The sequence below is a fragment of the Lissotriton vulgaris genome, chromosome 2_2 (genome assembly GCF_964263255.1).
Source record: "Lissotriton vulgaris chromosome 2_2, aLisVul1.2, whole genome shotgun sequence".
Classification (NCBI taxonomy): Eukaryota; Metazoa; Chordata; class Amphibia; order Caudata; family Salamandridae; genus Lissotriton; species Lissotriton vulgaris.
This window is the reverse complement of record NC_141688.1, coordinates 131,976,601-132,000,796: the sequence shown is the minus strand read 5'-3', so window position 1 is coordinate 132,000,796 and position 24,196 is coordinate 131,976,601. Positions and strand designations below refer to the sequence as shown.

The 24,196-nt window shown below is 47.7% G+C and overlaps 1 protein-coding gene across 4 annotated transcripts in view; it reads left to right on the top strand.

Moving 5' to 3' along the window:
• Positions 1-24,196, top strand: part of TLN2 (talin 2) — a 598,939-nt gene that overhangs the window by 87,080 nt on the left and 487,663 nt on the right. For all 4 annotated transcript variants that reach the window (XM_086959469.1, XM_086959467.1, XM_086959468.1 and 1 more), the window contains exons 7-8: positions 4,323-4,386; positions 8,481-8,585. In XM_086959469.1, the coding sequence (XP_086815595.1) occupies positions 4,323-4,386; positions 8,481-8,585 (169 nt within the window). The remainder of the gene's footprint in view (positions 1-4,322; positions 4,387-8,480; positions 8,586-24,196) is intronic.

Genomic DNA, 24,196 nt, shown 5'->3' with positions numbered 1-24,196 from the left:
CCCAACATAAAAAATTTACTTTTGTATCTTTGCTTCATTGTTGGTTCTGCATTATTCCTGTTATCTTCTTTAACCACAGTATTTTAGCTGTAGGGTCTACACACCTTCTCTTCAACACTAGCGAATGCTGATCAACACTGTGGTCATGAGCAAGCTTTACTCCTGTGAAGGTCTGCGAGTAGGCTTTCAAAGCGCTTTCATGCAATGATCGCAGTCAACTTTGCTACTCATGCCCTTTTCAATCTTAACATCAGTCAATCAATCAAGGGCTCGCAAAGCGCGGCAACTCACCCGTGAAGGTCTTAAGGCACTGGGGGATGCGGTGCTGGTTGGACTGGGAGGAGGATCCTTCGAAGAGCCAGGTCTTGAGGTTCTTCCTGAATTGAGTCAATGACTCTGATTGCCTTGGGGGCAGGGGTGTTCCAGGTCTTGGCAGGGAGGTAGGAGAACGATCTTATATTAACATATATACCTATGTTTCCTTAAATTCACCCTTGCATTCAAGGCAAGAGGTGGCCTCCTCACCGCTCTGTCCTGTTCTTTATAGCTCTCATGCTGCGCCCTTCACATGCGCTCTGATTGGCTCCTCATCCAAGAAGCATCCCGCGCTCCATCCTTTAAGCCAAAAGCACCTTTCCACCTAACTGCCCTGCTCGGCGAGCTTTGAGCTGAATTATTATTTGGAATTATTGTTAGAGTTTTTACTATTATTTTCGTTATTGTTATTAAATGTATTAAATGTTTATTCAGTGATGCGTCTTGGCGCTAGGACAATCCCAAAAAAAGCAATGCTATAAATAACATCTAACTTAAAACATTACTTGACCAAATAAGAAAACCATAATATACTCCAATCCTTTAACCCCTTCGATGCTGATGACGAGCTCAGCTCGTCATCACCCACGGGGGTCGTGTGCTGATAACGAGCTGAGCTCGTCATGGTGCCACTAAAATGGCATTTTCCAGCACAGGGGGGGAAAACGCCTAGCAGCCAAGTGGTTAAGGAAGTCTCTTCCTATGAGGTTCTGCTAAAAACCCGGTTCTTCACCTAGAAGAGCCCAAAGGCAGTATGTGTGTGTATATATATATATACTCTCTGTAACCATTATCTACTGCTCAGCTGTTCGGCAGAGGGTCATTCCAAATCCTTAAACTAAACCAGCAAGCTGAAAACATCTTCCACCAGCACAAGCTTTACGGACCTTCTTCACTTTGGTCAGCAGAGCAGTGCTGGAGGGCGCGGTCTTACTGGACAATATGGACAATCCGCTCTGAGCGAAAGCAAGGTCCACTCTTATAGAAAGCTCTCTGCGCCTGACAAGCAATATTTCATTCAGTCCTTTGTCTAATGGGCATCCAGGCCTATTTTTCTCTGGATCCTCACATAGCACATCTCGTCTGTTATAGGTGCCCCTACCTCTTATTCCGCCAATGACTCTTCGCTTCTTCCCCACCTCACAAGTTTGCAGGTCCCCCCCAACAGTAAGCTCTGTACTTGGCGCATGGAAAACAGTAATATTTTGTTATGTACTGTCATGGAATTGTCTCATCCTCACCAGTAATGTCCACATTTGTCTTAACTCTCCCTTGCATATGCTCTTCCAGGATACAATCTGCAGTGCTTAATTTGTAGAAGAATAAGTGGCGGTACCCAAATCTCCGCTCTGCCAGTGCTTTTGAAAATTGACGCACCGAATTCCAAGGCTGCGTAGTCTAGAATTCACTTCAGGCCTCTTTAATCCACTACTACTGAACCTTTATCCCACTCATGCTGGTCCCTGTTTTTCCCTTTGTGCCAGTTTTCTGTCTGTCTCCTCTCCCTTCTTTTATGCTTGTGTGTTTTTCTCTCTCTTGCGCAATATCTGATGTGGAAAAGTAAGTTTAAACTCACACAACAGAGAAACTCTACATATAACAGTATAGCCTCATCCATACAGTATCTTATTCGTAGATTAAGGATATTAGTCCTAACATAAATATGTACAGGGGGACTGACAAAAAAGTGTATACTGTTCCCTGCAACAACACTTAGAGGAAGATCATAGATATCTTAATACTGCCCTCACACACCTCGCACAGGTGCAGACTCTAGATGGAGCGTAATCTTTTTTTTGACAAAGACAAGTGTTGAGGGTCAGGGTAAAAGGAATACAGATGTGATGATACACAAATGACACTAAGACATAACCTAGAAAAGAAAACAGAGAAAAACAGGAAGGTCTCTTCCCTGTTTTCACAGGACCAAACAATGCAGTATGAAAGTGTTAAAACAGCCTAAAGATCAACCTTCTCCTATTTATTCTGTTGGTGATCCCTGGCTGGGTTAAAAAGTAAGATCAGGGGTAAGTAGGGAAAGTCACGGTCCCTATATCCCCACTGCTGCTACCAACATGTTTCTGCCTCTACATTGCCTCTATCCGAATGGCATTTAGGCTTTCATCAGGGTATTGGTCCCTGTTTTCCAATCCTTACCCAGCTAGGGTGTTTATTACCTTAATTCTTGCGTAGTGGTGGAAAACTGTTCCACTTATTATCCCTCGCCAGTATTTCTGTGGGGAAACAGATACCTAGGGATCAAAGATAGAGCGTCAGTCATATTGCCCTACTCTATGAACATTATTGTGTCCCCTATGGTAAGACATAGATCAAACTCATATGTGCTGTTAAAAACAATAACCAACATAGTTATCGCCGCCAAAAATAAAAAAGCAGTCACTCCGCTGCTGGTCCGACACCACACTCTCGCTCTCTTGAACATACAAATTCCATAGACCATGAGGACAGTCTTAGGTCTCTATTAAAATAGGGGAAACGGCCTTTTCAACGAAGCCGTTTCCACGAAATCTTTAACCACGCATGCAGTACAACGCATGCGTGGTTACCACTAAAGCCTTTACCACGCATACCTTTACTACGATGTTTGTAGTAAAGGCATATGTGGTAAAGGTAAAGAGTAAAAGAAAGGGGTGTTTGGGGGGTCTCCCCCCAAATAAAAAAACTCACCAGAAGTCACGACGGAAACTGCACGTAATCAGCGTCGTTTAAGAGAAATCGGAAAAGAAATTCTGTTTCCTCTTAACGACTATGACGTCACCATGCAAATAGTCGAGGTAAAGGTTATGCGTGGTAAACGAATTCCGTTGTAACGCATGCGTGGTAAAGGCATGCGTTGCAACTGAATTCGTTGAAACGTCATACATTCTTAAAATAGTCTGTCAATTCGTTTGTGCCATACTCACACGAGTTTATGAGGATTGCTCTAAACCCGTGGCTGCGTGGGGCTGTGTTCTCGCCGTCACACTGCAAGGGTAAGAGGCAAGTATATCATAAGACCTCATAGTATTGAATTACACCATATCGTACCTCTTAGTAGTCGCGCACACTTATACTATAAACCCCAGCCTCCCGGACCTAAGAGGGGACACTCGGGATGACTGATGGTTAAAGGTGTGTGCTGAAAAGCCCGTCATAGATAACCGTACCAGCCCTCGCTGTTTTACTGATCTTCGTATATGTTCGGTATTTTGCATGCGATAGGCGCGTTATTCTCATCTTGCAACCCAGCTCGTTCCCAGTCACTTACTAGTCACAAGAAGCACTCGGTCTCTAGCTCCCACCTCACAGCCCTCCGCCGATGTTTTGCGTTCTTTCGAGCCGCCATTAAGTCCGGGATAGTTTGGGTCATGTGATCGTTCCTGCCGGCTGCCTGTGAGAAACAGCAATCCCTTGTCTCTTTGGTGTGTTTTCGAGGAAAAGTAAGGGCCAGTCCCCAAAAATCAGATTGGTGGGTCCCACCGGCTCAAATTAAGCAGTGCTTCAATGTTATTAAATTACAAATTACTGAAAGGTGAAGAAGGTGGCATCTAATTAATGAGCACTACTGCTGTGGCTCTTTGTTTCCCTGCATTTCTATTCCATTCTTTGGGTTATGAATGGAAGAAAGATTTTCGCAAACAGTTTATACAAAATATACAACTTTTTCCCCTGTTGGGTAGATGCAGAACAGTAATATTTTAGAATAGTAAAAGCAACAGCTGGTTAAGCATAAAAACGATCATTTTCAAGGCTGGGTAAGTGCACTCTTTTCTATCCGTTTGGTAAGTAGACAGGTTTGGTATTTAAGAATTTGTGTCTCTCCACTTGGTGAACCGTCTAATGTTTCTGAAGGTTGTGGGGAGGAGCCAACGTAACCAGTGATAAGACTCTGCTCTTTGAACTGAGTAGGACGTGAGTGTGTTGGTTCACCCGTTGCGTGTAGTTTCAGTAAAAACCTATATGTCTGTTAATTGTATAGTGATGTTCCCCTTTTCTCTTTTTTACAGTTTAAAAGAATTCCTGCCTAAAGAATATATTAAACAGAGAGGGTCTGAGAAGAAAATTTTCCAGGTAATTGGAATCTCTGCATGTTGTTTTTATAATGCCAACAAAATCGTGCATGTGCTCATTTTGCTGCACTTTCTCATTGAATTTATCAGATGGAAGCTGAGATTAGCTCATCAGAAATGATGCTGGAAGTCAGCCTTCTGTTGTCTGCAGTGCCATTGAGTGGGTTCCAGACTTGGGAAGGATGCAGCTTGTGGTGCGTTTTTGCTTCAAATGCGAACAGAGGCCTCAGGTCTCTTCTAGACCTCGGCCCACTGAATGCCTTTCTGAGAAAGGACAGGTTTAAAATGTTCACTGAAGCTCAGATGCTATTGGCTCTGGACCCAGCAGACTGGATTGCGTCCTTGGATGTGCAGTATGCTTTTTTCTATTGACTTGTTCCGCAGTCTCACAAGTGCTTCTGGTGGTCCAGGGCAGCCAGGAACACTTTCAATTTTCTGTGATCCTCGTTGGGCGTACCTCGGTCACTTGCGTGTTCAAAAAAGTAACAGCAGTGGTCGCTGCCCATATTCAGAGGTCAAGGGTTTATGTGTACCTGTGTGTCGGTGACAGACTGCTGAAGGCATGTTTGCCACAATAAATGATAGATTACCTCTGGTTGACGGCCGAACTGCTGACATTGTTGGCTTTCACCATCAGTGACACACAAAAGGTGATGGGAGACATGCTTGCAATTTGTCTAACCACTTGCAATAATTTGGGATAGCATTCCAACCCACTGTTTGTTGCCCATCATGCCATCTCAGTTTTCACCCAGCCATATGCAAGTCAGTCTTGACCCTGCTCCAGTAGGAACAGTCCAGTCCTAAGTGTCGGGCTCAGTCCTTCCTGAACACAAGCAACCCACAAACAGTTTCACCCCAGTTGGGTCTCTTCCAGTCGGGTGTAGCTTGGTTCCAGAGGCACAGTGAGCAGAGAACACATGTTGGGGCGTACCTTGGTCAATTGGAGTGTTCCATCAAACAGATAAAAGGACTTGGGAGAAATGCTTGCAATTTGTCGGACCACTGGTAATAGTTTGGGGTAGCATTGCCATCATTCTTTGGTCCATCATTCCTGCACAGTTTGGACCAAACCATATGCAAATTAGTCTTGACCCTACTCCATTAGGCACTGTCCAGTCCAGACTGCAAGGCCGGGTTCTCCCTAAATCGGAACACAAGCAATCCAAGAGCAGTGCTTAGGCTTATTGTAAGCATTCCTCTGATCACTTTATATGACCAAACTGATGTGGCATGGTGGGCAAAAGAACGATGGGTCAGAAGGCGATCCTGAGTAATAGGCAGTGGTAAGACTTATTGCAGGTAATGAATGGTCACATGCAACCTCATTCTTTGCACTCGTCAGTTTTTCACAGTGGAAGCTTTATATGCCCTTAAATCAATCAAAGAAATAGTCAATGGCAGCCTTTGTGGATGCCAAAGTAAACTGCATTTATGGACATCTAAATGCACCCAAAAGGGTGCTAAAACTCATTGTGTGTCTATTCTTTTCTCCCAGTTCAGTCTGCTGATAAGCTAATGACAAATTGGTGGTACTAAACCAAAACCTCTAAGGTGTATATCTGATGGTCTCCATTTTGAAAACTCTCCTTTCAAAATATATAATACACTTCAAAAGACAAAATGGGATATGGAGATCCGGAGGCAGGGCTTGCACCCATCATTCAGTTTCCACTTCACAGAAAGTCGGAGGGCCAATAAGCTTATCCGCATCATCAATGTCCACCCCTATAAATATCTGTTCTCTGGCATGATCTGTTGTACAGAGCTCTCCATGTCTAGTAACAACACCACCATATGTCCGACAGTGTTTACAGCAGAATTCCCTGTCCTGTGCGTCCTCACCAATTATTTGATGCAATCCCTGCTGCGGCAAGCTTTAGTTCGATGTCCTTTTCTTGCACACTGTTTGCAAAGATTTGCTATGCCGCTATCATTTCCACAGCTAAGCCCCATTCCTTTTGAATTTGTGTTACCTTTACCCCGGTTAAGGTATTTTAAAATTCTTATCTCCTCATGTGTTTTTTATTCTTTGGTGCAATTGTTATCACACATTTGCTCATGGCAATCACTTCTTCATACTTCTGACTTACCTTTCCTACACAATTTGCACTCATGTCTGTTCCTTGAGCAATGGTAATGGGGCCTTTATTTTTTTGGGTTAAAGTTTAATGTCCGATTTCTCTACTTTTTTCAATTACATTCATATAGTTGAATGTCACCTGTAAAATTCCAACACGTTGCTATGTTAGCTCCCTACTACAAAGCAACGTCAACCACCCCTTAATATATTGTTTCCCAGGTAACGTGTTGTCAGAATGAACCACAGTTCCTAATGCTCCTGACCACTGCTCCAGACTGCGCTCCATGCTTTTTCTCCTCCCTGTTTCTGTCACAGAGTGTACCACGTTTTCTTCTAATACTTAATGGGCTTGTTGTTATTTCCAAAAACACCTTCTATGGCCGTCAGGCTCGTTTCCTAGAGACCACCTCTTTGACCTTGAAAGCATAACGTGATTGGCTGGCAAGTCTCTCCAATGCCTAAGGTAATGCAGAATCTATGTGAACGCACGCAGACTGCAGGGGGCATCCAACGTGGGCCCGCTTAGGTCTCCCATATCTTAGAGATGTTCATTGGCCTTGGAAGGAATCGGGGGGGCCCTGAAGCATTTGGGGGTCTCTAAAGTGTTGCCCATCCCACCCCCGCGCTGCAGGGGCTTGTGTAACGTCCCTGCAGACTCCTACTTTAACACTGACTGAAGTCCTCGTCACCACGCGTAGGTTCTCTGGACGACACATAACGTGCCTGATGTTGCATAACATGCCTGCTTCTCGTCACACATACTTACCTTATATGAACACAAAATCTTCTGATCAGCGTTTGACCCGATTAGATGAAAGCGCAGCAGCGAGCAGGTTCATATGGCTCCTTGCGCCTTTGAGTCGTTGTGTAAAACCCTTCGACCACCCCTCCCCTCCGCACTGTCGGCCTGGCACGCTCTGACGCTCCTTCCCAAAATGTTGCACTTTTAGATGCAGAGCCAGATTGATGTTCAAGTTTGATTGCAGTGTGAACGCGCGGGAGCCAGCAGGAGAGGTTCTCAGTGCCAAAGAGCAGCTCCACACAGCCTTGACCCACATAACATTCGAATCAGAACATACACAGCAGCTGATGGAACGCTATTCCAGATGCCTGGAATATGCAGTAACAGAGAAAATCTACCACAACACCTCGTCTCTGTCTTTGAGCCCTGCCTTGCTGATCCGAAGGGGCAGGAGTTGTTAAGGCCTTTGGTGGTGGAGTGAGCAGAGTCAGAAAAGGAGAAGCAAGGGATAGAGAAGAAGTACACATTGTAATTAAAGAGAAAGGAAGACATGGTTAATCAGGGCCTTAGGGGGGAATTTGAGGGCCTGGCCAGCCTATAAGAACCTTAGCCCCACCTCGCGCCCCCCCCCCCCCCCCACCCACCCCCGAAAAAAAAATGACCGAGGCACCTTGCACAGTATAGAGGTGCTGAAGTTCAGAAAGTGAATGAGAAATAAAAATTCATTTACATTTCAGAAAATAAATGAGAAATAAAAATGCATTTAAATTAATTTTTTGTCTTGCTGCAGAAGTTATTGTGAGAGGGTGCGAGGCCTAAAAGTCGCACACATGATATTTTTGCCAAACCCTCTCAGTCCAGTGACTCTCTAACTGCTGTTGACAGCTGTAGAGGAACCCTATTGAGATCCCTCAGTTCTCTCTAGCCCTGGAGCACCCTTATGCTCCTAAAGCCTGAAGTTCCTTGCCCCATCTTGTGCAGCCTCTTGGGAACCAGACGCTGTTTCTTTGTGGACTTACAAGCACTTCATAGTCTATTTGCAGTCGGTCAAATGCTTCTGTTGTCAGTTCCCCTCCTAATGATTTTCAAGTGGGTTCACCTTTATTCAAGCTGACCTAAGCTGACCTTTTGTCAATTTTATTTCCAAAGGTTCTCAAGAGAGCTAAGGAACTTGATTGTATTCAGTCACAATTCTCCTCTTCCTTCCTTTTACATTATGTACTATGTTTTTATGTACAGAAGCATTGACCTGTTTCTACTCTTTTTCTAGGAACATAAAAACTGTGGTGAAATGACTGAAATTGAAGCAAAAGTAAAGTATGTGAAGCTAGCACGTTCTCTGCGGACCTATGGTGTGTCGTTCTTCCTGGTTAAGGTATGCTTTCGTGTTGAGGGCAGTTTATTGAAATGTGACCGAGTAGGAAAAAGGCCTAGGCCTATGCATGGTCACTGTAAACCGCAGTGATCACGAAGAAAGTCAGTACCATACAATGTTGATTACCTCTGAAAGATCGAACAAACGAGCATCAGACTTCCTAATAAACAAGTGTATCTCATGTTAAACCTTTATCAGATTTATAAAGAAATGTAATGAAAAAAAAGACTTTTGTTATCCAAGGTATGCAAAGCTTTGGTTTTGTTTCAGACTACTCTGATAATGCGCTTATGGTTTTCTTCTCTGCATATGATGGATGATGTCTGGTACCCGAACCAGGCAATTGCTAATAATTTGATGTTTTCAAATGTGTGTTTTACAAAAAAAAATATATATATATATATATATATATATCTATCTCCTGGTGCCTTAAGTTAGGAAAAAGATGAGTAGTCTAGGTAACACTTTCAGAAATAATCAAATTGTATTTAATGATAGTCATTTATTAATGGAGGTCCCTGTGCAACAGAAAAATGGACATATGTATAAGAAATTGCACTTTCATGCGCATGCACTAAATCACAAGCAAGAGGCGTATGTCACATGTTTTCTAATCCACTGCTACTGAAAGAAATGTTAGCACTATAGGAAACTCAATGTGAGAAGCTATTGACTATTCCACATAGTGTTGTATATTTTGAGCTTTATTGGGCTTTCTTTTTATTGTTTCATTGTGGCACTCTCCTGTACTCAAGTGATGAGTACCCTGGCACCTAGCAGTAGTAGAGCAAACTGGTGCTTACAGCTGTACTTACCAACGTGTGTGTTTTCGGCCATGCCCCCTTTTCCTGCCTGTTTGCACACCTTCTCACATGTAAGATTTATTTGGGAGTGACAGAAACAAGCCATTGGATGTTCTTTGTTGAATGAAAATAGTAATCGTCAGCCCAGTAGTTTGAGTCTTGACCGCACTGACCGTTATACAGTTTCTACGAATTTAGTAGGATTGTCTACCAGATCAACACAATTTTCATAATAGGGACTGAGGTTTCATATATCATTAGTAAATGTTGGTCCGGCTAGCTCACAGTACCACATCGATACTCCTAATCCTCCAGAGTTGCAGATGTTGTCTGTAACCTCGAACATGACCACTCAGTTTCACAAGGAATTTGTGGAATCAGCTCTAACCCTTTCATTTTTTTTTTCCTGCCCAAAGTGCCTAAAGTGTCACAAAGGCAAGAAGCAGTAATACATTTTCAAATGCTCATTGAAAGATCAGTTTCTTGTAAACAAAACACGAGCTGTGATTATTAAGCAGATGAGGTTCATCATTGTTATAAACATTATTAAAATGGTGAAAAAAAACACAAACCATTTAGCCATGTTAATTGATACTAATGGTACTCCTATCTATCACTAATACTAGTGAGAGCATGTAGGGATTACTCTTCTACAAGACCTGTTGGAATTGTGTAACCCCATACCTAAGTATAATGTATCTGGCAGCCAACCTCAGTGCATTAACAAATGCACCCCGACCGAGTGTGTAAGCCTGCACACTTTTGCATGTAAGTTTATCTTCCTTCTCAGGATGAAGGTCAGGGCCTGAGGAGCTGCATCTTAGTCACAGCAGCTTCCATGACAACTCCGGTGTAAATTGCCTCTCACCGAGTTTAACACATAATAATAAAACACTGGCCTTGTAGCCTTGTGCCAGAGGTGCCGAACAACATCGTTATTTAGTCTGAAGTAAAAACGCCATCTACTACGAGCACAAAATAAGACGAGGGCATCGCTTGCTAATATGTGTGACCCGGGACTAACAGTACAGGCTACAGGCTAACAATCTCTGCCAAAAATAAATGTGTGCATGTCACTTTCTCGTGTTCGTAAATGTATGTTCAAACCACCATCCTAAAAAGATGCTAAGCTAAAAAGGAAAACTAAAAGGAAGATTAAATGTAAACCCTGCAACACAACTAGCCTTGCATCCCCTCAGAGGTAATGGAGTACCATAAATTGGGTAATAGTAGCATCTGATATTTAGTCTGCTTAGAAATGGCAGATGGGTGTTTTATAAAATATTCGTTTTTAGTATTATTATCATTATTATTATCCATTTTAGCCATTAAAACAAAACGGCTTTCATCTTGTCATCTTGAGCCTGAGATGGACTCTAATCTAGGTATTCCTACATGCATCCTGTTTATTATAGTTCGGTTGGGTCTCTGCTGGACGTTAATGGGGACAGTCACACTTTTGAAAGGAAGAAACCAGTGATCTTCATTGGGAATGGCTTGTGGACCCCATTTGAGGAGAGGGAAGTCTCCAAGTTGGATCATTCAAGGATTGGCAGGAAGGCATGGTCGGGGTGATGAAGGAGAGAATGAAACATTGAGGAGAGGCAGGCTCTACAGGAGGTCTATGATATATGTATCGTTTAATTAGTAGAATACAAGCAGCATTGATTAAACATCTGGGATAACATAGACTCCGGAAGAAAGGGCTATTTGAATCATCTTGATCGTCGGATTCCAGGGAAGCATAATCAGCACCATAATATTTGAAAGGGATGGATATGTCTGGGTTATCAGAGGAGTGTTTGAAGTCCTTCAACAAAACATAGAGTGACCGATATAGGAAACAGCCTAGTCCTCACATTACCATTCTTCTATTTGTTCTCCTCTCTCTGCCCCATCTTATCATTCAGATCAATGCTGGCAGCAAGCTGAATCAAAAGTAAAGTACTTTGAGAAGTTGGTGTTTGAACGTTGAGGAAGCTAGAGCCTCCGGAATTGGTGTGGGGCTATTGCAGGCAAGATCACATTTATGTGTAAGGTTCTGATGATCTTGGATGTGTGGATGTGATCACTGTGAGACTTGGTTTACTCATACGTAAGAGCTGAGCTGTAGAAGTAGGAATTTGTAGTAATGCTTTGATTATTTATAGGTAATCTTCATTACTTGTAATCCTACTTTTCCTTGTCACATTCCTTACTACCTGCATCTCTGGTCAATTTCAGGGCTTCAAATTTGAAAGCTTGAAATCAGTAGGAGGCAGGGCTGGTTTGTCTGTACACATTAAGAACCGAAGTTGTTCCTGTCCGCTGGAGACATTTTATCATAAGTAAAGACTTTGACTTTTAAGAGTAGGATAGAAGTTTTAAATGACCTCTTTTTGAAACTCTTAATAATCCCATGTTCTCCCAGTCACTTGAACTGTAGCTCAATAATGTCTAAATAAGTTGCTCTCATGTATAGTGGCTTCCTGTGAGAACAAGGTGCCTCTTGTGGAAGACAGTCTTTTTCCCTATGGGTTCCTTCCTAGACTCATATGCAGGTAGAATCATTCACCTCCATTGATACTCATTCACTACCTCTCCAGACCCTGATGATGTTGAAAACTCTTGGCCCATCACTAATCTACCCTTCATAGCCTAGATCATTGAAGAAGCATTCTACACTCAACTCACATCAGTACTAACCATATCCTGCATGACTACTGATTTAGCTTCAGATCACACTGCACCATAGAGACCACTACCTTACACATCGTAGACAATGCCCTCCTGACCACAGATGAAGATGACCTCTGTCTCCTGATATTGCTGGACCTCTCAGCTGCTTTGACACAGTTGAGCATCCCATCCTCATCTGGAGTCTCGAATAGGTGACAGTGCTCTTCACTGGCTTTCCTCTTAGCTTTCAGTCGACCCCAGTTTGTTCACATGAGCACTATCACCCTTCATGGCTCTTCTCACAGATCACAGCATCAAGTTTCATCAATATGCAAATGATGCACAGCTCTTCTTGAAATAATGTTATGCTCCAGACATCCAATGCCTCAAACACTGCCTACAACTCATCCAGAGCTTGATGTCCTGTGAAAACCTGAATCTCATTCCAACCAAGATAACATTAATGTCATCCACCAAGAGCAACAAGCAAGAAATAGCACAAACATGGTTAAATATGAACCTTGACAACTTCAAACTCGATTTTAGATAAATGCAAAGTCGCTTGGAATCATCCTGGACCCCATCACCCTTTAGGAACAAATTGCCCAAAAAACAAATCCTGCCTCAGACTAGCTCTCTCAGCTAAAGAAAGTGTGAAAGCATTTTGTAACACCTTCCATGCTCATGACCGAATAGTTCCATCATGAGCACAAGTTCAAGTGTGATCATGACTGAACCATTCCGTCATGAGCACATGCGCAGAAAATCCCTCCGCTGCAGACAGCAGAGATTTCCCTTTTTTTTTTTTGCCTGGGGAGGTGCGGAAGAGCCTCCCCAACCTCCCCATGCCTATTTTTGAATTTCGTTGTAATGACAATCCCGCGCATGGCGCGCAATTGTCATTGCAACTAAAACAAAACTGAAACTTAGTTTCAGTTTCTCAGTATCTGAAAGAAACACGTTAGTGTTAGATTCCTTACCTTAGAATATCCCCAGGCGTCAGTCTGGATCCGGAAACTTTTGCGTAGCAGTACCCCTGCGCGTCGGTAGGCGTCGTCTGCAGGCGTCCCCTGCGGCTCTGCGTCCGTCGTCGGCGTCGTGCGCCGTGATGACGTCGCTGGAGTATATAGACGCCGCCTCCGCGCGCTGACGTCAGTTCTTCTTTTTTCCGCGCCAGTGGACGCAGATCTGAAGAGCAGTACTCCGGTCTTTTGACCAAGTTTTTCGTTGTTATTTCTCTAATTGTGCCTGATAGGATGCCTGGGTTCAAGCACTGTGATGACTGTGAGCGCACGATGTCGGTCACAGACCATCACCGCCTCTGTCTCCGGTGTCTGGGCCCCGACCACGACGTGGACTCCTGTGTCGACTGCCGGGCCCTCACCAACAAGGCTAGGCGGGAGCGGTCCCGCAAGCTGCTGGAGCTCCGGGTGTCGGCCCCACGTCGGGACCGGGAGCGGTCCCGGTCCGGCCGGAGGTCGAGAGAGCGTTCGAGGGAGCGGTCGCGGAGCCGCGCCGAGCATTCCGGAAGTCGACACCACTCGTCAGGCTCATCAGGTAAGAAGCACAAGAAGTCGGGGTGTCGTCATCGTACCCCCGACTCCCCCCGACGCTCGCGCGATGCGGCCGGGGGCTCGGGTGACCCCAACCCCGCGGCTCCGCGAGAGTCGCCGGCGCGGCCTGCCTCATACCCTCCGGTCCCTGGGCATGGCGCGACGCCTGAGGAGATCGAGGCGTTCCTCATGGCCATGAGGGCGCTCGCTTCTCCGACGGGGCCTAGGGCGCCTTCGGGCCCAGTGCTACCGTCTGGGGGCCCTGGCGGTTCGGGTGTCCCTGCCTCGGCGCCGTCGGGTGCTCCGGCCCCGGCGCCGCCGACGGCTCCGACCCCGGCGCCGCAAGGGCCTTCGGGATCGGCGCCGGCTGGTCTTCCGGCCTCCCCGGCGCCGTTACCATCGGGGTTACCCCCGACGCCGCCCCCGCGCGGCGCCGGTTCTCCGGTGCCGGCTCCGGCCGGCGGCGGTGTTCCGGCGCCGGCTCCGGGCGGCGCCGTCCCCTTACCTTCACCGACGCCGGTCCCGGCGCCGATGGGGCCCATGAACCCCGAGGAGCCGGTCTACATCGTTGACTCCGAATACGGAGAAGATGAAGAGTTCGGTGAGGGTTGGGAGGGGTCCGAGGACCCTCTGTCACGCGAGTGCCACTATGACCCGGACTGGACAGGTGACTTGGGGGATGCCAGTGGTCTGGACGACTCTCCTAACCCTGGTTTGATCTCTCCTCCTTCCGTGGCATCGGTGGAGGGAGCTGCCTATTCTGTGGTGCTGATGAGGGCTGCCAAGGCCTTACACCTTGAGCTCCCCGTCGCGGCCGTGAGGCCTAACATCCTCACCGAGGTCTTCAAACCGCAGTCATGCCCACAGGAGCCACTGCTGCCGTTTAATGAAGCCTTGTCAGACGTTCTGTTGGGCACGTGGTCCAGGCCCGCTTCAGGTGCGCCTGTTGATCGGAACGTGGCCAGGCGCCACCGTCCTTGTCCGGACGACCCCAAGTTCCTGTCTACCCACCCCACTCCTGAGAGTCTGGTGATCCAGGCCTCGACCTCCCAGTCCGCATTCCCGTCGGCCCCGCCCGACCGGGAATCCAAGAGGTATGACCAATTTGGCAAGAAGGTCTTCTCGTCCATTAGTTTGGGCCTGCGGTCTTGCAACACCGCTTGCCTCTTGGGCCGCTACACCCACTCTGTGTGGGATACGGTCGCGGAACTGCTGCCAGAATGCCCCATGGAGGTGCGGGCAAAACTCGGTCAAGCTGTGGCTGAGGGCCGGGATGCAGCGAAGTATTCGATACGGTGTGGTCTTGATACGACCGACTCGCTGGGCAGGGCTATGTCAACGACGGTGGCGATTCGTCGCCACGCCTGGCTGAGATCCGCCAATTTTTCGGCTGATGTCCAGAATACATTGATGGACATGCCGTTTGATGGCTGTCACCTGTTCGGTGACAAGGCGGACCACGCGCTGGAACGCTTCAAGGACTCCAGGGTCACGGCCAAGTCCTTGGGTCTCTCGACCCAGCGTCAGCAAACGGGTTCGTTTCGTCCCTTTCGTGGCCAAGGAAGGGGCGCCCCCACACGTGCTGCCAGCCACGCGCCGCAACAATCCTTTCAACGCGGTGGCGGCCGTGGAAACCGCCGTGGTGGCGGTCGGGGACAACGGCGGGGTCAGACCACACCTTCCCCCGCAGCATCTACCCCTAAATCCTCCTAGTCCTTGCTTTCGGCCCCATGTGACGCCAGTGGGTGGCAGGGTTCGCCATCACCACGCTCACTGGCGCACGATCACTTCGGACAGGTGGGTGCTGCAAATCGTCCGAAGGGGCTACTCCCTCCCCTTCGAGACCTCTCCTCCAGCCATGCCACCGCGGAACCACCGTGTGTCGGGGGACCACTTGACACTTCTGCAGGAGGAAGTTACGGCCCTCTTGGCCAAGGGGGCCATCGAGCGCGTTCCTGGGCCAGAAGTAGGGCGTGGTTGCTATTCCCACTACTTTCTGGTGCCCAAGAAGGACAAGGGGGGCCTACGTCCTATCTTGGATCTAAGGAACGTCAACGGCTTCCTCCGAAAGGAGAAGTTCAAGATGTTGACGTTAGCTCAGGTCTTGGCTGCTCTAGACCCACAAGACTGGATGGTAGCGTTGGACTTGCAGGACGCCTATTTTCACATTCCCGTCCGGCCGGCCCACCGGCGTTACCTGCGGTTCACGGTAGGCCAGGAGCACTTTCAGTTTATCGTGCTCCCCTTCGGCCTTACCAGCGCCCCACGGGTGTTCACAAAGGTGATGGCGGTGGTCGCAGCCCATCTGCGCAGGTTGGGGGTTTCAGTCTTCCCCTACCTAGACGACTGGTTGTTGAAGGCGGGCTCGCCCCAGACAGTCGTCCACCACCTTCAGATGACGGCAGACCTCTTGCACGACCTGGGGTTCTCCATCAATGTGCCGAAATCACACCTGTGTCCCTCTCAAAAGCTCCTTTTCATCGGAGCGGTTCTGGACTCGGCGCAGTTTCGGGTTTATCCTCCGGAACGGCGGGTTCGGGATATTCAGGCTTTGATTCCCATCTTTCAGCCGCTATCCCGAGTTTCGGTCAGGTTGACGCTGCGGCTGCTGGGACTGATGGCTTCCTGCATCCTTCTGGTGCATCACGCCCGGTGGCGGATGCGGGCTCTGCAGTGGGACCTGAAGTTTCAGTGGGCACAGCATCAGGGCAACTTGTCCGACCACGTCTTGATCTCGGAGGGCACTGCGAGACAACTGCAGTGGTGGCTTACGGACCGCGATTGGGTCAGGGGCAAGTCCCTCTCCCTTCCCCAACCGGAGCACGTTGTCGTGACGGACGCGTCCCTCCAGGGCTGGGGTGGCCACTTGGGAGAGGCAGAGATCAGAGGCATCTGGTCTCCGGCGGAGTCCCGGCTCCATATCAATCTGTTGGAGCTGCGGGAGATTCGTCTGGCACTGAAGGCATTCCTCCCCTTTGTCAACGGGAGTGTAGTGCAGGTGTTCACCGACAACACCACCGCCATGTGGTACTGCAACAAACAGGGCGGAGTGGGGTCGTGGACCCTTTGCCAGGAGGCTCTGCGCCTCTGGCAATGGCTGGAACGTCAGGGCGTGACTCTGACGGTTCAACACCTGGCAGGTTCTCTGAACGCCAGGGCGGACGAACTCAGCCGTCGGTGCTCGATGGATCACGAATGGCGTCTGAACTCGGACGTGGCGCAAGGCATCTTTCTGCAATGGGGAGAGCCTTGGTTAGATCTATTCGCCACAGAAGAGAACGCGCAATGTCATCAGTTCTGCGCGTTAGAGTTTCCAAGACGGCACTCGCACGGCGACGCCTTTCGGCGCGAGTGGAGTTGCGGTCTGTTATACGCCTTTCCGCCTATACCACTTCTGCCCAGAGTGCTGAAGAAGATCAGGCGCGACCGGGCCCAAGTTATCCTTGTGGCTCCGGACTGGGCTCGAAGGTACTGGTATCCCGAGCTACTCAGCATGTCAGTCGGTCCCCCGATCCGCCTGCCCCTTCAGGAGGACCTTCTGTCGCAGCAGCAGGGGACGGTCCTCCACCCGAACCTGTCCAGTCTCCACCTCCATGCTTGGAGATTGAGCGGCGGCAGTTGAGGCCATTTGACTTGCCTCCTGAAGTCTGTGATGTTATTCTGGCAGCCAGGCGTCCCTCCACTAAGTCGGTATGGGCCTGTCGGTGGAACAGATTTGTGGCATGGTGCACAGCAAAGGCTGTGGATCCTCTTTCTGCCCCTCTTTCGGAGGTTCTTCTGTTTCTTCTTTCTCTTGCCCAGCAGGGCTCTGCTCTGGGCACTATCAAGGGCTACCTTTCTGCCCTTTCAGCCTTTTTGAGGCTTCCTGATCAGCCTTCTTTGTTCAAATCCCCGATTGTAACTCGATTCTTGAAGGGCATCACTCACATGTTTCCACCTGTTCCGTTTGTGATGCCTCAGTGGGATTTGAACCTGGTTCTAACTTTCCTGATGTGTGCTCCCTTTGAGCCCCTTCATTCTTGCCCTCCGTCTCCTGACTTTAAAGACGGCTTTCCTGGTTGCCATCACCTCTGCCAGGAGGGTGAGTGAGCTCCAGGCTCTTTCTGTCCAACCTCCTTTCCTGTCCATTCATCCTGACAAGGTGGTTCTGAGGACTAGACCTTCTTTCCTGCCCAAGGTTGTTTCGGCCTTTCACATCGGGCAGTCCATCACCCTCCCTTCCTTCTTCCCGCCTCCGCATCCTTCAAAGGATGAAGAGCGGCTCCATCGTCTGGACCCAAAACGTGCGCTTTCATTTTACATGGATCGCACACGCCAGTTCCGGGTGGATGACCAACTGTTTGTTGGCTACGTGGGTGCGAAGAAGGGACGGGCGGTTTGTAAACGAACCATCTCTCGATGGGTCGTCCTCTGCATCAAAGCGTGCTACTCTTTGGCTCGGAAGGAGCCTCCTGTTGGGCTGAGGGCCCATTCCACTCGGGCCACGGCGGCTACTACTGCCCTGGGCCGGGGAGTCCCCTTGCAGGACATTTGCCAGGCGGCTACGTGGGCCTCGCTGCACACCTTTGCGAGGCACTACTGCCTGGACAGTCAAGTCCGGAGGGATGGCTTCTTTGGCCGTTCTGTCCTCCAGGACTTTCTGGTGTAGTTTTGTATTGGTTCGCAGACCCACCACCGGGGTTGGTATTGCTGGGGTATGTATTCTAAGGTAAGGAATCTAACACTAACGTGTTTCTTTCAGATGAACAAGTTACTTACCTTCGGTAACGATATATCTGTAAGAAACATTAGTTAGTGTTAGATTCCTTACCGAACCCACCCATCCTCCCCAATCTGCGAACCGATACCTAGGGTTAAGGTCATCCCTTTCAGGGCCCTAGTTTTACATGGCACCAGTGTTGGTTCTCTCATGGCTCTGCGTCTCCTGGCGCGGAAAAGCTGTGTGCAAAGAACTGACGTCGGCGCGCGGAGGCGGCGTCTATATACTCCAGCGACGTCATCACGGCGCACGACGCCGACGACGGACGCGGAGCCGCAGGGGACGCCTGCAGACGACGCCTACCGACGCGCAGGGGTACTGCTACGCAAAAGTTTCCGGATCCAGACTGACGCCTGGGGATATTCTAAGGTAAGGAATCTAACACTAACTAATGTTTCTTACAGATATATCGTTACCGAAGGTAAGTAACTTGTTCTTCAGTGCTTGTGGGGCTATCTCAGCCCCACAATCACGACAAAGATGGGAGAGGTATCGTTGGATAAAGAAGAATCTCCCCTAGTGGATCCCTGCTCGGGGATCATCCCAGGAGGCTGATCCCCAAGCAGGGATCCCCCCACTAGTACCACGGAAGAAGGAGAGGCCCCTTGGGCAAGGGCCTTTGCTCCCCCATATTTGTTTGGGCACAACAGTGTTTCTGCCCCCGCTGGAGGGCAGAAAGCCCATAAGAAATCGGGGATTTTTTTTATTGATTTAGGGGTGGTGGCTGCCCAAGATGGGAAGGTCAATATCCCCTGCCTCCCCCCAAAAAAATGCAACAGTCTTTCTGCTCCCCCCAGGGGCAGATGGGTCAAAAACCCAGGTGACCCCCCTTGTACAACCAGGTTGTTATGCGATAAGTCATTTTGATGTCTCTTCAATAAGTTTTGGGCCCATGCCTGTCGCGGGTACTTGACCCACCCACACGGGTGAGGTACCATTTTCATCGGGAGACCTGGGGGAATGCTGGGTGGTAGGAAATTTGTGGATCCATGTAGATTCCAGAACTTACCCACACAGAAATTTGAGAAAAAAAGTGATTTTCTCATCAAAATTTGAGGTTTGCAGGGGATTCTGGGTAGAAAAACGTTAGGGGATCCACGCAAGCCATACCATCCTGGACTCCGCCGGGTCTCTAGTTTTCAGAAATGTATAGGTTAGTTAGGTTTCCCTAGATGGCCGCCAAGCCCGGGAACAAAAACATATGTGACCCCCTTGCAAAACCATGTCATTTTCGGATACATAGGGGGCATCTGAGTTTTTGGTCCTGAGTCGGCAGCCATCTAGAGAAACCTACCAAACCCACACATTTCTGAAAACTAAAGACCAAGGGGAGTCCAGGGAGGTATGGCTTGCTCGGATCCCCCAACGTTTTCCTACCCAGAATGCCCTGCAAACCTCAAATTTAATTGAAAAAATACCTTTCCTCATATTTTTGTGTGGGAAAGTACTTGAATCCACGTGGATCCACAAATTTCCTATCACCCAGTGTTCCCCCAGGTCTCCTGATAAAAATGATACCACACTCGCATGGGTGGGTCAAGTACCCGTGACAGGCAAGGGCCCAAAATGTTTTGAGGAGACATCAAAATGACCTATCGCAAAACAACCTAGTTTTGCAAGAGGGGTCATCTGGGTTTATGGCCCTGGGATCTGTGGCCATCTTTGAAAACTACCAAAATCAACATTTCTGAAAGCCAGACACCCGGGGGAGTCAAGCGAGGTATGGCTTGCGTGGATCACCAATGTTTTCTTACCCAGAATGCCCTGCAAACCTCAAATTTAGCTAAAAAAAACACCTTTCCACATATTGTTGGGTGGAATCACAGTGCCGGCACACATTTCCTACCCCACAGCGTTCCCCTCAGTCTCCCGAGTAACTCGATACCTCACTTGTGTAGGTGGGGTAGGGCCTGTAAATGGGAAGAGCCCAAAACATAGGGAATAAGGGTATAGCACTGAGAATTCTAAGCGCAAAATTTTTTTAATAATACGTTTTTAGCTAATTCTGCATTGGATACCCACACAAGTGAGGTATCATTTTACTCTGGACACTAAGGAGAACACTGTTGGGTAGAACATTTGTGCTGCCACGTTAATTCCACATAAAAATATGTGGATTTTTTTTTTCCAGCTATGTCTGCGGTTTGTAGGGGATTCTGGGTAGGGAAACATTAGGGGATCCACGCAAGCCATACCTCATTGGAATCCCCAGGGTGCCTAGTTTTCAGAAATGTGTGGGTTTGGTAGGTTTCCGTAGATGGCTGCAAGTTCGGGGCTAAAGCCCCAGGTGCCCCACCCAAAACCAGGTAGTTTTGTTATAGTTAATTGTGAAGTCTCCACAGTACGATTTGGGCCATTTCCTATTACAGCCACTACGCCTACCCACACAAGTGAGGTACCATTTTTATCAATATACCTGGGGGAATGCTGGGTAGTAGGAAATTTGTGTCAGCCCGGTGATCCTACAACTTTCCCAAACAGAAATGTGAGAAAAAATAGTTTTTTTCCAACAAAATTTGAGGTTTGCAGGGGATTCTGGGTAGGGAACTGTTGGGGGACCCATGCAAGCCTTACATTGCTGATAAGTTTCCCTAGGTGGCCACCGAGCCCGGGGTCAAAGACTCATGGGACCCACCCTTGCAAAACCATGTTGTTTTGTGATAAGTAATTTTGATGTCGCCTCATTTGTTTTTGTGCCCTTGCCTGTTGCGAGTACTCGATCCACCCACCCATGCAAGTGAGGTACCATTTTTATCGTGAGACCTGGGGGAATGCTGTGTAGAAGGAAATTTTTGGATCCACGCAGATTCCAGAACTTTCCCGCACAGAAATTTGAGAAAGTTTGATTATTTCTCTAAATTCAAGGTTTGCATGGGATTCTCGGTTGGGAAATTTTGGGCGACCTACGCATGCCATACCTTGCTGGACTCCCCGGGGTGTCTAGTTTTCAGAAATGTGTGGGTTTGGTGGGTTTTCCTAGATGGCCGCCGAGCCCGGTGCCAACATCTCATGGGATCCTCCTTGCAAAGCCAGGTTGTTTTGTGATAGGTAATTATGAAGTTGCCTCAATAGGTTTGAGGTCCTTGCCTGTTGCGGGTACTTGACCAACCCACACAAGTGAGGTAACAGAACCTAGTGAGAGCCAGACAAGTCACCCCAGTATTTAAAAATGTATACGTTTGCTAGGTTTCCCTTGGTGCCAGCAGAGCTAGGGTTCACAATCTACAGCTAGGCACTTTGCAAAAAAAAAAAGGGTCCGTTTTCACTGTGAAAATGTGGTGTGTCCTTGTTGTGTTTTTGGCCGTTTCCTGTTGCGGGCACTAGGCCTACCCACACAAGTGAGGTACCATTTTTATCAGAACTCTTTGGGGAATGTGGGGTGGATGCAAGTTTGTGAATCCACGCAGATTCCAGAACTTTCCACCACAGAAATGTGAGGAAATTTTCTTTTTGACAAATTTTGAGGTTTGCAAGCGATTCTGGGTAACAGAACCTAGAGAGAGCCCGACAAGTCACACCATCCTGGATTTCCCTAGGTGTCTAGTTTTCAAAAATGTATAGGTTTGCTACGGTTCAACATTTACAGCTAGGCACTTGGCAGAATAGTTTTAGTTTTCACTTTTAAATGTGGTGTGTCGTCGTTGCCTTTTGGGCTGTTTCCTGTCACGGGCACTATGCCTACCCACACAAGTGAGGTACCATTTTTGCGGGAAGACTTTGGGAATGCGGGGTGGGTGGAATTTTGTGGATCCACGCAGATTCCAGAACTTTCCACCACAGAAATGTGAGGAAAAAGTATGCTTGCTTATGACCCTGTAAACTGCTCCTGTGCCTTTTGGCTTGGTTTGTGCTAAGCAAATACCAATTCATACATAAATAGGTACATGCATTAGGAGGAAGCTGGAACACATTTGAATAAGACTTTTTCTCCACTTCATTATATTTCACATTTGTGCAATAAGTGTCTCTACTGAATACATAAATTAGTCCCAATGCTGCCAGTTTAAACTCTACCAGTTCCCATAAAACCACAGGCACCCAACATGCAAGAGATTCTCTTTAGGTTTGATGTTTGTCTGCTTAGTGTGAAAAAAGACTTTGCACGGTGCATAGTTTATGTTTGTTTGTTTTCGAGGTATTTTTTGTGTTTACCTCTTTTTTCGCCCTGGGGAGAATGTTTTTCTCCACAGAATGGCTGGTTTCTTTCCAGCGTCTTGTGTCTTTGAGATAGGTCTCTGTCAGGTCATGATTTATTTTCTTTTTTTTTTTTTTATTAAAACTTTATTAAGAGGAAGGAATAGTGGTTAGTCAACTTTGTACATTCATAAGGTATTGGTGACAGTTTTACATTCCAACATTTGTAAGCAACAAGGAACATCTGCACATCAAGGATTGTGGTATAGTAAACCATTTAAGACTCGTGGACATGTTAATAGACGGTCTGTACACTTGAACTGTAGTCTTCTGTCTACCCCCCCTTCCATGTATAATGTAACGTCATCATCACTTTTAATAATACAGAAACAACAAACTCCCCTTCCCCCCCCCCCCCCCCCCCCCCCCCCCCAACCATGTGTCATCATTGCCATTTTGTCTCCACCCCTTCCCCACACCTTCAGTTTCCCGGTGCGCATGGCGGTAGATAGCCAGGTCGATGCCATGTGATTTATTTTCTTTTTTTTAAAGCCTTCGAAGATGGCCACTTTTTCCGACAGGGCACATAAGTCACCAATAGGAAGTATGAGGTAACAGGCTGAAAAGCATTTATCTTGTCTTTAGAAGATTATTTGTGCCTCCTGCTAAGAAGGCGTAGGTTACTGTCCCGGACACATCTTCTGCCTCCCAAGGCACTAAGGCAGCTTAGTATGATCTCTCTCCAGCTACCTTTCTGGTGTCTCCACGGGTCACTGGAGACCCTTCTTTAAGGTCTCTTTGATGCAACATTCACCTCTTGAGATTAAGGCCTTCGCAGAGGTGCTGCAAATGCAGGCATCCGACAAATTTAGGATTTAATAGTAGCATTCTCCTGCAAGATGCTTCATATTTGAGAGGCTACACACCTATACCTAAAGAGTTGCAAAATGAAGCATTTTCTATGATGAAGTCTTTCAGGGAATCTGCCTTGTCTACGTTTCTGACTACTGCATTGGCAACGGTATTCCCTCTGCCCCCAGTCCAGGCAGTGTTGGACTGTGAGCTCTTTATCCAGGCCCTTTACTCACTGAGTACATTATCAGGTTAGAAATGGAAGCTGCTGCATAGGGTGTGGGTATTGCATATCCACCTGAAGCGTACTCGCTTGCACCCCTTTGCGAAAATGGATTGTATCACAGGAACTGTCAACATGAGAACCACCAACTCTGCTACAAGATATCAGTGATGTCCGGGAGTCTGTCCTGCTAGCTGGAGGTCAGGTTTCCAGCCACCAATCATTGCTTCTTCTGTCGTGGCACCCTTTGCTGCAATAGCAGATGGGGTTGTTGTCCATGGAAGTCGCGAATGAGACTGTCCGCTTTTCACCCAGCTTTCCATCACAGAGTTGTCTATTGGTAATATGTTCTTTCATGCTGAAGCACAAGGCGGTGCAAAGGATTAGGGAAGCCAAAGTTTTAGTAAGATCACTGGGGCCCACAGAGCGCCCACCTTTTAGTGATTGCTATAGAAGGCTCCTCCGTGATAGCAGCACTTACAAACAGTCCTCAACAGGAGTAGATAGAGGCAACATTTCAGTGCTGGGGCCTCTTCTGCTGTAGATGTGAAGCACTCCACTCCCTGGCACCAAATTGGTCAGGGTTGATGTCCTCCTCCTCTACTAGTTTTTAGCTACATATGGGAGAC